Source organism: Grus americana, chromosome 9 (assembly GCF_028858705.1).
Source record: "Grus americana isolate bGruAme1 chromosome 9, bGruAme1.mat, whole genome shotgun sequence".
Lineage (NCBI taxonomy): Eukaryota > Metazoa > Chordata > Aves > Gruiformes > Gruidae > Grus > Grus americana.
Window position 1 is genome coordinate 10,720,304 of NC_072860.1, and position 12,130 is coordinate 10,732,433.

Consider the following 12,130-nt stretch of genomic DNA (forward strand, 5'->3'; position numbering starts at 1 on the left):
GGTGTAGGTCTTCACTGGGACAGTTATTACAGGTTTGATAGGGTTTTTGTAGTCTCCCATTGCTATGTTCAACACTAACAGTTGTTCTCTGAGAGAAGGTTCCTTCTGGAAATATCACCACAGGAGCTGCTGAACCTCTTTGCTGCTTGCCAGTCATTAAAGTCACCTAGGCAGTTAAGGAGCCATGTTAGTCTTAAGCCTATGTCCCTTTCTTCTTTTGAGAGAATTTGGCTTATCAGTAAGCCATTTGGATATAGTCACTAATAAAACTGGACTTAGAGATTTAAAACTGAATGTTCCCACATTTTCAATTAAACGTAGTTGATTCACTGTCTGATGACAGCTAATTTTGTACTGTGTTGGAAGTGATCCTCCAACAAAATTAAGGCCATGTTCCTATCGCTGTAGCCAAAAAGTCTTAGCCATCCTCTGTAAGAAACTATGCAACACATTTGTTAAGTTTGGGAATGACTTGCTGTGGAACAACTAATGAATTGTTTTCATTCTAGGCGATGAAGCTTGCGTGTGTACTGACTGCAGCTATATTCCAGGAACACCTGGTCTTCCTGGTCCTCCTGGGCCACATGGCCAGGATGGCATGCCTGGTAAATTATCTTGGTGTTTCTAACGGGATAGTAAAAAATGCCAGTGATTATGCTTTTAGCATGAGAATCAGGTATGGGCATGTCTGCAGCATGCAGTCCTTGAACTAGCCCTGAGGTTGCGATGGGCGTGAAAGCCTAATGCAGCTCCATCTGCTGGTATGAGCACAGGCCCTAAAGAGGTGAAGTCAGAGTGCTAGTAATGCTAATAGGTTTAGGTGCAGCCTGAAGTTGGGTCAGTCTATGATGATGCAGTCACTGTAACAAGCAGAAGCATTCGATGCTGGGTGTGATTATCAGAGCTTGTCAAAATCCATGTCCTTGTTTTCATTGTTCTTTGCAAAATACGCTGCTTCTTCCGCAGGTAGAGAAGGAACAACAGGTCCAAAAGGTTCTCCAGGTTCTCCAGGAGCACCGGGGTTTCCAGGAGCTCAAGTAAGACTTTGTTTTTTCAGATTATTTTTCAGATCCCAGGAGAATTATTTCAGAGAAACCTCATGGCTGGTTTTACATGCAGTGTCATACTAGGTGTTCTCAACAGTTTTCTTTCTGTAGTAATGAATGTGTCTGCATGGGAGGCCTAGGTAGAGACTGTAATGTATGGCTGACCTAGCTTTACATGAGCCTCTTTTGCTCAGTGCAGCAAGAAGTTCAGCCCAGGCAGTGAGGCAGGTAAATACCTGTGTGATTAACCTGTGTTGTATTTCATGGTGGATAGACTGCTTCTTCTGCCTGGTATGGATAGTTTATAGTTAATTTCTGTTCATCTACATAATTCTATAATCATGGCAGTGGCTGTAAAGCATATATAAAGTTTTGTGTGCTGTGGTCTTTGTCAGACTTCTTACTTTTCATTTCTAGTGTACTCAGGACTTGCTAAAGCCCCAGCTGTGCAGAGAAACTTGCTTCTCATAATACCCTCTTCAGGTGTGCAAAGGACATTCCCTCTTGGGAAACATTATGAAGAGGGAAGGCTGACACCTGCTGCCACAGACATACCACTTGGCTGTTCTAACTTGTGCCTACAGTAGTAATTATTTATGGGAAATTACAGTCGGTGCTGTCCAATAAAAAAAGTCATGCACAAGTATTCACTGTGGTGGTTGCCATACAGATGCAGTGAGAGTCTGCTAACAGGCTTTTCCAGAAGGCCCCCGAGAATTCATGAGCCCAAGGTCACTAGAGCCCAGTGTGTTTTCAGCTTATACTGGCTTTGGCTGAGATGGAGTACCCATTTTGTACCTTGAGGGCAAAGAATGGAGAGGAGCAGTTAAGTATGAACAGAGCCAACTGTGGCAGTTATTGTCTCCCTGGGGAAATATTCCCATGTTAACAGAGAAATCTCTAATTAAATTTCAAGGTATTTTCTTGTCTGTCTTTTTGTGCCACCAGAGCACAGCCAGGTACCTAACAGTCTGATCCATTAAATGATCCTGTGTTATGCCTGCTTATAGTAGTATAAATGAACTAATAGTTGGGGCCAAAAGGAGTAAAAGGCAGGGGGAAAAAAAAACCCCAAAAAACCTCCCCAAAAAACTGTTCATTGAAGTGTGCCATTACAGTGAATAAAGATGAGAATAAAGAGAACCACTCTCAGGTATTTAATTTAAAAAAAAAAAAAGCAAGCTTGAAAACAGTAGACATATATCTAGCGCTGAAATTCTTTTGATTGCTTTGTTCCAGGGGTCACCAGGTTTTAGAGGAGATCAAGGACATAAAGGATCAAAAGGTGAGCCAGGATATGTTTATCCAGAAGGGCCAAAAGGTGAGCGAGGAGATCCAGGGGCCAGGGGAGACAAAGGAAGAAAAGGCTCAAGTGGATTTCTGGGAAGACCTGGCTCTAAAGGATTCAAGGGTTCTAAAGGTGAAGAGGTGGGTATGCACTGTTTGCAATTAATATGGAATTCATGAAAACCTAAGTCAGTATTTATATCTTGTACAACAGTCTATCTATTCAGATATTTAACTGAATATCCTCTACCTGACTTAGGGGTACTGTGCTCAACTATAGCGACCGATATACGTAACCAATATGCGTGAAAGAATGAGAGTAAATATTCTTAGCTAATACCAGAGAGAGATGAGGCTAGTGCAGATACGTTGCTGAAAAACCTCAGCAGTCTATTGTGGTGCTAGTTTGGATATTTATATTGGAGCATTATCTTGGATTCCTATGATGAATAAGAGTTTAAAAAAAGACAGTTTTCCTGACTACTTATAATGCTTAAAAGGAAATAATAATTCAAATAATTCCTGTTCAGTCTTCAGGAGTTATTCAGTCAGGGCTGAGAGAAACCACAAAAGCTGGGAGGACTGACCATAAAACTAGAATCATTAAGGCAGAGCTCTTGTCAGCAGAAACAAAAAGTAAAAATTATTGTTGTGTTGTGTTGGCTGAGAAACTGTTGAAGTGATTCAGATATAACGATCTCTAAACCTGATTCTGCAGTATTCAAGGAGATCAGAGCTGAGGGGGTTTGGATTTTTTTACCAGACCTGTTTTAAAAAAAGTGTTCAGTAATGCCACAGCGATTGAAAAATCAAGCTGTTGTATTTATTTGTACCATTTTCTCTCTTAGTAGTCCTCTATTTATAAACCATTGATATTAAAATCTATATTCTTTTAATTACAAGTAAAACAGACGAAAAATTCCTCTTAAATTAGCAGGGTTACTACTGTTACTGAAGTAATGCATGATTATAGTCAGACAGAGAATCAGGCATTTTGTTATAAAAGCTGATGTGGACAGCAGGTAATGCTTGGTATAATCTCATTAATAGGGATTGGCTGGTTCAAAAGGAGATAGAGGACTACCTGGATTGCCTGGCAGTCTTGGTCTTCCTGGAGAGATGGGGCTTCCTGGACTGCCAGGATATGGACCACAAGGAATAAGAGGTTTCAAAGGCTCTAAAGGAATACCTGGTCCACCTGGATTACCTGGAGAAGCTGGTTTGTAACTTCGTATTTTACCATGTTATACCTATGTTAAAGAGCACTTGATTGAAATAGCAGAGATAGATTGAAGCCAAAGACATAATTTATGAAACATAGGAAGTTTTTCTTGGGACGAGATTTCCACAGCGTCGTTCCAACTTTGGTCCCACTGGAGATAATAGCAAAAGTCTTAGGGTCATAAGATAATTGAGTTTGGAAGGGACCCTATAAGGACTTTAGTCCAAGCTTCTGCTCCGAGCAGGGTCAGCTGTGAGATCAGACCAAGCTACGCAGGGCATTATCCAGTTGGGCCTTGAAAACCTCCAAGGACAAAGACAGCACATCACCTCTGGGCAACCTTTTGTGGTGCCTGACTGTCCTCATCGTGAAAAAAAAAAAAGTCTTTAAATATGTATCCAGTCATTATTGTTAGTGTGAGCTAAGTCATCAGGGGAAAATATGAAGGACTTAATTTTTGAGTGCTGAAAGCATACCAATGTATGTATTTATAGGAAAGCGTAATCTGGAAGAACTCAAATTGGATGGCAGATAAAGTCAAGGTTTCTTAAAGAGAATACCCATTAAATCTTTATGAAATTGAGTTGCAGATTAAGCATTTCTCAATTACAACATTTTCCTGCTGACTTTGTGCTTCCTTTTCTGGGTCTGCACTAGACTGCAGGAGGGGTGAAAGGAAGGCTGCAGGTGGGCTTGGTGTCAATAAAACTATTTTGCTTTATGAAGCCAGGATCTGAAGGCTTTTCGAAGTCTGAAATACGGAAACTGTAGAAGACTGCATTTTTAACCAAGTAGATTGATCACTAATACTTTTAAAAGCTTAAGATTACATATTGCCAAACTATAAGCCTTTGTAATCTTTGATTATGTGTTTGCTGAAGGTCTGAAAGGAGAAACCAGTAGGATAACTCCATTGCCTGCACTGCCAGGACCTCAAGGACCAGATGGTTTACCTGGACCCCCAGGAGTGCCCGGTGAGTACATCTGCACTAAGTACAGTAAAAATCAGAGAAAATTTGATTGGGATTTCTCTCCCTACTCTGGCTAGGTAAAACTGTTGAGTTACTTTGAAATGACTATAAAAACAATTTCTGTGGTACAGAAACTATGGAATTAGCTGTAACATTCCCTTCCAAGAAAAGTAGGGGAAGCGGATGTGAATAGGAAGGGCACACAGGGCCATGTCCATGATGTGCAGTATGGCAGAGATTCCAAGCAGTCCTATGCTGTTACATGGTTCCTCCAAGAACAAGAAACATCTGGTGCATATGCTGCACCTTTGGCACCTCTGGCATAATTTTGAGAAAAGAGTATCCTAAATTATGCTGAGATTGTTGCAACTTTCAAAGCAGAAGGAACAAAATTAGGTTAAAGCATTCTTAATCTTCCTGAAGCCCTTGGCCCTTCTCGTGCTTTCGCAGGTGGACAGTCAAAAAAGTAACAGTATTACTAAGTTTCCCAGATCCTTTTTGACATGACTGTTACTAACCATTGTTCTAAGATATTCAGAACCTGAGTTTCCTTTTTTGAGTGGGTTTTGGGTTTGGGTTCTAGGCGTGATTTTTTTTGCTTGCTGGTGTTTTAAATTTTGCAGAATTTTTGAATGCACTAAAGGACATTGACATTCAGGCTAACTGTAAGGCATCTTTTGCTTTGGTTTTGTAGAACAATAGTCTTTAAAGCTGCCCTAAATAGCATAGGAAAGTTTCTTGGCAGCTTTATGGTAGCTTCTGTTCTTGTAGTTGCTTCTGTTCCAAGCCTCACCCCTTATATTGTGCATTTATCTTCTCAACAAGTGGAAGATTTGTATCTGCACATAGTTGTTCCTAGAACTCTGGAATTAGGGTAGATTGCATAAAAACTTAAAGTCATAAACTGATGCCAGCTTTGATACTGCAAATACAATTAGCGTTTTAACTGTGAAAACCTGCTGTGGAGGACAAATAGCGTCTAAGTTCTAACATAATCTACAGTGGTGTCTTAATAATAAACTATAAAAAGCCTAATCCTACAAGTTGATGTTCTGTGATAAGTTTACTTATTTTCTTTGTACAGGTAGGGTTGGAGCAAGAGGTCAGCCAGGTGATTCAGGAGATCCAGGGCCAACAGGTGACACAGGCTTTCCAGGGCTTGGGTTTCCTGGAAACCCAGGTCCAAAAGGTAAAATACTTTTTTTGTGTTCTAAACCAACCAAACAAATAAAAACCCAAACAAAAAACAACCTACTATTTTTTTTTCCCACATTAAAAACAATCAACAAGTTAAAAAAAGCAAATGAATGAATGTTAGTCAGGCAGGCAAGTGTTTTTAGCATTCTTGTAATTTACTGCCTTCAAGCTTATAAATTGCAAGTTTGAATTATTTTGAAGAATTTCAGAGAATCAACTATCAAAGTTGGTAGTAGGAAAATATTTTAAGACACTGGTGCTTCCTGGAATAGTGTCCAAACAGGTGCAGCTCATCTGAATGCCACGCTTACTTCAGATGGATTCTCTTTACCTGGATATGAGTTACAGAAACGGAGCTGTATAGGTGTCAGTACTTTATTTTTAATCAACTTTGGTTACGTACAATGCAATACCTGCTCTAATGTGCAGGTAATAGCATTTTGAGTACTGCAAATTTGGCCTTTTCTCATGCAGGGTCATACCCCCCTTTGGACACTAGAAATGTTAAGAAATTCTCATAATCCCATTGCAGGGAGGGGGAGAAGCAAGCTCTGATACTAAAACTGCTACCAAGCTGCTTGTTAAAAAAAACAGTAAGGAACTGATATCAGAATAGCTTCACTTTAAAAAAAAAAAAAAATCCCATGTTAAATAACTAATTTGAAGCAAGTAACCAAGCAGTGTTACAGTCAACATTGAGTGCATATGTAAAGAACAAGATGCAGTCTGTCACATCAGCTCTGAAATCAAGATGCTGTCTTCAGCTCATGTAAGCTACTTTAGTGTCAGAGGCTCATAACTGCATCCATACAAATACCCACTTGTAAAATATAGTGATAACCATAGCATGTGTACTGCCATTTAATTCCTTTTACAGGAGATAAAGGACTTGCAGGAGGCAGAGGGTCACCAGGTTGTGAAGGAAAGACTGGAGATCCAGGCCGAGCTGGAAACCTAGGACAACCAGGAGAAAAGGTGTGGTTAGAAATACAGCACAAACTTTTCCATAGGCCCCATTCATTAAATGTGGTACTGAGCAAATAAATTAAGAAGTGTAAGGAATATAAGAGTTCCTATATTTCCTGACCAGTGATGCACAAACTATGAAATTAAATTGTTTATATACAAAGGGGCTCAAGCCAAAGTTTTAAATTCAGATACAAGATTCCAGAACTCCAAGTATTTGGGATGTTTTAGTACTTCAGTTTTCAGAGCACAAGGAGGATATTGCACTGCTTACAGCAACAAAATTAAGGCCACAGCTTCCCAGAATACAGCTATTTAGAAATTGCAATTAAGCACATATTTGATGGAGGTCAGTGGCAGGTAAGTATTCATTTAATTTAAGCAAGTGCTCTGTTGAATGGAAGCATAAAGTAGGTTGGAGGTAATACTGCAGCCATTCTTGCTGATTAACAGAAGCTAATCTAATAATGGCATTTGTAAATGTAGGATTCTTGACTACTCTGTAAACAGGATTCAAATTAGAACAAGATAATACTTAAATGTTTTGAAAAAGTGACTTTTCTTTTTTTGTGTGCTCATATGTCATTCTTTTGTGTGTTTTTTGACATGACAAAGTGTGGGGTTTGGAGTTGTGGATTATTTTTTTTAAATTATTATTTAATCTGTGTTTGCTGCTACAGAACAGCTGGATGTGGAGTGGCCTTTTTGGTCCAAGTATATCATCAGTGACTGGTGTAAACTCAGCTCTGCTGACCTGCTTTATGAACATGTTGATTTGCTGGTACTCAAAGCTAATACTCAAAATAACCAGCAGTTCAGTCAGCCGAAAAAACCCACAAAACAATTCAAGCTTTCCTTTCTGGGAATAGACTTGGGACATTTGTGATAAAACTAGTCTTCATGGAAAGCAATGTTCAGAAGAGTGATGTAAAAAACCCCAATAACTGACTTTGAGTATTCTGAGACATATCTGATTATTTAAATAATTAGACCTTGATTATTTAAATAAATATTTTGATAAAAATATGACTATCATATAAAATAAAGGAAAAGTTGTATTTGCACAAACTTCAACCAAATTTTCAGGTACAGGTCCAAAGCTTTTCACAGCTACAGCCAGCATCACACGGCAGTAAAGGCCAAATGGAGGGAAATGATGCGCATTGCTCAGTAGTAATCTCTTAGTTAGGAGACAATTCAAAAGCTGTCTAGACTAATTACTCCTCTGGTGTGGAACCTGCAGCTGGTCAATAAGGAACATCCAGCGATCTGCTGAATTGGGGCCATTAAGAGTTATAATGTGAAAGGTCCCCAGGGAATGGAGAAAATTACACTAATAAAAGAAGTTAATTGATCACACAGTGGAGAAAATATTTTGGCAAATGTGCTAAACATAGTACACATGGATTGTTTGCATCTCTCTCTGTGTTGCAGGGTGACCCAGGCATGGTTATTCCTGGAGATCCAGGGAGACTGGGTTTACCAGGAGGTCATGGCATTCCTGGCTCAAAAGGTGATACTGGATTTCCAGGAGTTCCCGGCCTACCAGGGCGTGCTGGACATGATGGTGATGATGGCATAAGAGGTACTGTTGTCGAACAAGCTCAAGGAGCACAGCAAGTTATTTTAAGGAAAGAGAAGCCAAGTCAAACAATGCTCACTCAAAGCCTGAAACTTCTTAAATCATTGTGAATCCAATCTCCTTTCTTATAGGAGATCGTGGCTCACCTGGAGTTCCTGGAGATCCAGGTTTTCCAGGGAAACCTGCTGAATGTCTTATTGGCCTGCCAGGTTTGCCAGGTGGCCAGGGAGCTACAGGCCCACCAGGTAGGACCTTCTGAATCAAATGTGCCATTTGGCTGGGTAGGTCATGATTTTCATAAAATCATAGAATCATTTTGGTTGGAAAATAACTTTAAGATCGTCAAGTCCAACTATTAACTTAGCACTCCCAAGTCTACCACTAAACCATGTACCGAAGGACCACATCTACACGTGTTTTAAATACCTCCAGGGATGGTAACTCAACCACTTCCCTGGGAAGCCTGTTCCAATACCTGACAACCTTTTTGGTGAAGAAATTTTTCTTAATATCTGATCTAAACCTCCCCTGGCACAACTTGAGGCCATTTCTTCTTGTCCAGTCACTTGCTACTTGGGAGAAGAGACCGACACCCACCTGGCTACAACCTCCTTTCAGGTAGTTGTAGAGCAATAAGGTCTCCCCTCAGCCTCCTTTTCTCCAGACTTGTGCCTTCCAATGGCCTAAGGGAACTGATATTCTGGATATTGGTTATAGGATAGTATGTGAGAAAATGAGAGCTCATTTAAAAGATGCACTTTCTGCAGATGGGGGAAATGCATGCAATGATTAAGATGGATTAAGATTCAGATTCCATTGTGCAGTATAAAGAATAATCACAAACTGGCCCAAATTCTGCAGGAAAAAGATATTTCAATCATGTCTCCTATATGGGGCTGAATTTACATTCCTTGCTGCAATGCAGTTAATAAAGAAACAAAACAGAGGAGGAGCTCAGCTAGATAGAAAATCAGTTTAGGGTCTCAAAAGCTTTTTGGTGTTTTTTTGGTTTGGTTTTTTTTGTTGTTGTTCTGGTTTGGGTGGTTTTGGGGGGGGTTTTTGAGAATTAATACAGAATTGGTGGGGTTTTCATGTTTGAGTTTTTCTGAGAAAGAACAGAATTGTCTACTCACGCTTTTTTTCCTTTAAAAAAAACCCCCACAAAAAAACCCCAAGCAAACAACAAAAAAAAAAATCCCACACAACTCTTCTGAGATTTCCTGAATGTGTGTGTTGTCTTACAGGTCTAATGTTTAGCCTGCCAACAGGCAGAGTTCAAGATGAGTTTCATGCTCATGATGACAAGATAGAGATGAAGGTTTATTTTCCAGATGGATGTACCATACTACAATATCATGCATTTTTTTTTCTTAGGAGGAAGAGGTTTACAAGGTTCAAAAGGAAAACTAGGTCCTCCTGGCTTGAGTATCCCAGGAATCTACGGAAATCCTGGGGAACCTGGATTAATAGGTCTTCAGGGAAATACAGGATTACCTGGTCCCAAGGGACAGTCAGGAAGGCCAGGAATCTCTGGTGTGCCAGGTAAGGATTTCCCAAATACTTGTTTTGACATAGAAATTAAGTCACTCTCTGCAAAAAGGTGTCAGTCATGCTTTTCCAAATTGAAGAAGCTGAAATATTTTTCCATCAACAGTTTTCATATAGCATTGAGATCTATATGGAAAACAAAACATCATTCCCTAAATGACGAGGATATCTTGAAGCTGTCATGACACAGTACTGAATTTTCTGTAACAGTCTTCTGAGAACAGAAAACTACCTTACATTGTTTTCTGTACAGTAATATCCTTGCAGCAGGACATGAACAGTTAACATTCAAAGCAACTCCCCAGCATAATGGGAGTGTAAAGTGTTTAGTGGTTGCCTACTCAGCGTCCCTTTACAAACAGATAACTTGTTAATTCTATCTTCTTTTTCTTAAAAAGCATGTTCAGATCTTAAGTCTGACAGAGTCGAGTCAGATCAAACTCTGTCACTTTAACCAGAGCTAACTTTAAGTAAAGTAGGTAATCCCCATAGGTTTTTTTCAGAAATGTGTTCAAATTTGATTTGTAGAATAAAAGAAATCAGGTATGTAATGCTTCTTATCTCTAACAAAGAATTTTTTCATTACTATCAAATCTTCCGTGATTCTGTGGGAAGGAGATGGTACATACCTTTTTATCTATGCAACCTGTAAAACTAATGATAAACAGGTAGCGTTTGACTCAGTTGCACAAACCTAGGCTTCTGATGTCATTTGAGGGGAGTTGTCATGTCCCAGCTGGCCTTCAGCTCCTGAGCCAGAAAGGAATGGCTTTCCCATACATCCCATGACAGGTCTGCCATCCCTGTGTGGAGATATCAGATACATTATCCTCACTGTCAGGTATTTCATTCATTGATAGCAGCTGTTGCAGCTACTAATCTAGGTGGTTTGGGGGTTACTGTGTGTGTAAGTGCTGTTCATGTGCTTAAAAACTGGAAAACTGCCTTTGACAGTATGTTATAGAAATGGAGAAAAAAATAAAATGAACAATTAAACATTTAAATGACAGGCATATGTGTAGTTTTCCGAAGTAATATTTCACTGATGAAATACTAACAGATATGTTCCTATTACTTCAATTCCACAGGCTCAAGGGGAGAGCCAGGTATGATGGGTGTGTTAGGAATTCCTGGACCCCCTGGCATGACTGGAATACCAGGCAACCCGGGTATCAGAGGCAAGTGGCCATAGTATCTACCTTCATTATTACTTAGAATACAGGAACTTCCATGCTGAAGTAGTCTTGTGATCCATCTCAATATATGTTATCACTCCTGAGTACACATGTCATACCAGAATTTCTTTGAGTCTTGGTAAATCTTTGACTTCTGTATATGTGCAGTACAGACTGAATGACAGCATTATTTTATTTTTTTTAGCAGCTTGGAATCACCACCTTTTTTTTTTTTAATTGGTATTGGTAAAAGTGGCTGACAATTTACTAAATAAAGAGCAGAGAGCTTTTCTGCTCTTATTTTTTCCCATCCCATTCATGTTCCAAATATCATTATTATATCTATTCAAAAGATTTCTTCAGAAAATTTCATTATATTTTCTTGCAGGTTCTTCTGGCTTCCCAGGACTAAAGGGAAGAAAAGGATTTCTTGGAGCAGAAGGTGAACCAGGTGATAAAGGTTTTCCTGGGCCATCTGAGACCTTGGTTAGTATTGGAAATAAAGGAGAACAAGGCTTAAAAGGTACGCATTCATCATTCTGTCATTCAAAACAGTTAGGGTTGTCATTTATGTTGCAGTACCAGTGGACTCTAAAACATGGAAGAAACTGACTCTACTACTGAGTCTATTCACATGGCTTTGAAATAATTATTGCTGAACACTGTAACTGCCCTTTTATTTATGGGACAGTCAGATATTACATTGAATATTTATTTCCATTTTAACAAGTCCATATTCCTTAAAAAATTCTTACTGTAATGTTAAATCAGTAATAATATGTCAATAGTACTAGGAGGCTTATATATGTATATGCTATCCATTCATATTTTTACACATTTAGTAGCCTGTGAGCACAGAAATGGGCATGCTTACCAACTAGATGCTGGATTGCAAACAAATTAAATCTGTTAAGAAATACTTCACTGTCAGAATAACTCCTTTGTTTGCAATATTAATACAGACTCTCTGTTTATAAGTTGTACATGCTTAACTAGTGCTGTCTGGCCGTTTTGTGTAGGCATTTTCCTATGGAAACTTTCAGAAAATTCCTTTTGTCTCCATATGAGAAATACAGAAGGCATTAATTGTGAGCTTGTGTCTTGCTTGTGTGTATTCACAGAGTGAAAATCCTATG

General features: G+C 39.2%; 1 protein-coding gene across 4 annotated transcripts in view; it reads left to right on the top strand.

Moving 5' to 3' along the window:
• COL4A3 (collagen type IV alpha 3 chain) overlaps window positions 1–12,130 on the top strand; it is a 66,434-nt gene that overhangs the window by 36,691 nt on the left and 17,613 nt on the right. For all 4 annotated transcript variants that reach the window (XM_054835734.1, XM_054835732.1, XM_054835733.1 and 1 more), the window contains 12 exons: window positions 510–605; window positions 967–1,037; window positions 2,286–2,474; window positions 3,384–3,552; window positions 4,437–4,529; window positions 5,611–5,715; window positions 6,601–6,698; window positions 8,124–8,274; window positions 8,403–8,516; window positions 9,646–9,813; window positions 10,908–10,997; window positions 11,383–11,517. In XM_054835734.1, the coding sequence (XP_054691709.1) occupies window positions 510–605; window positions 967–1,037; window positions 2,286–2,474; window positions 3,384–3,552; window positions 4,437–4,529; window positions 5,611–5,715; window positions 6,601–6,698; window positions 8,124–8,274; window positions 8,403–8,516; window positions 9,646–9,813; window positions 10,908–10,997; window positions 11,383–11,517 (1,479 nt within the window). The remainder of the gene's footprint in view (window positions 1–509; window positions 606–966; window positions 1,038–2,285; window positions 2,475–3,383; window positions 3,553–4,436; window positions 4,530–5,610; window positions 5,716–6,600; window positions 6,699–8,123; window positions 8,275–8,402; window positions 8,517–9,645; window positions 9,814–10,907; window positions 10,998–11,382; window positions 11,518–12,130) is intronic.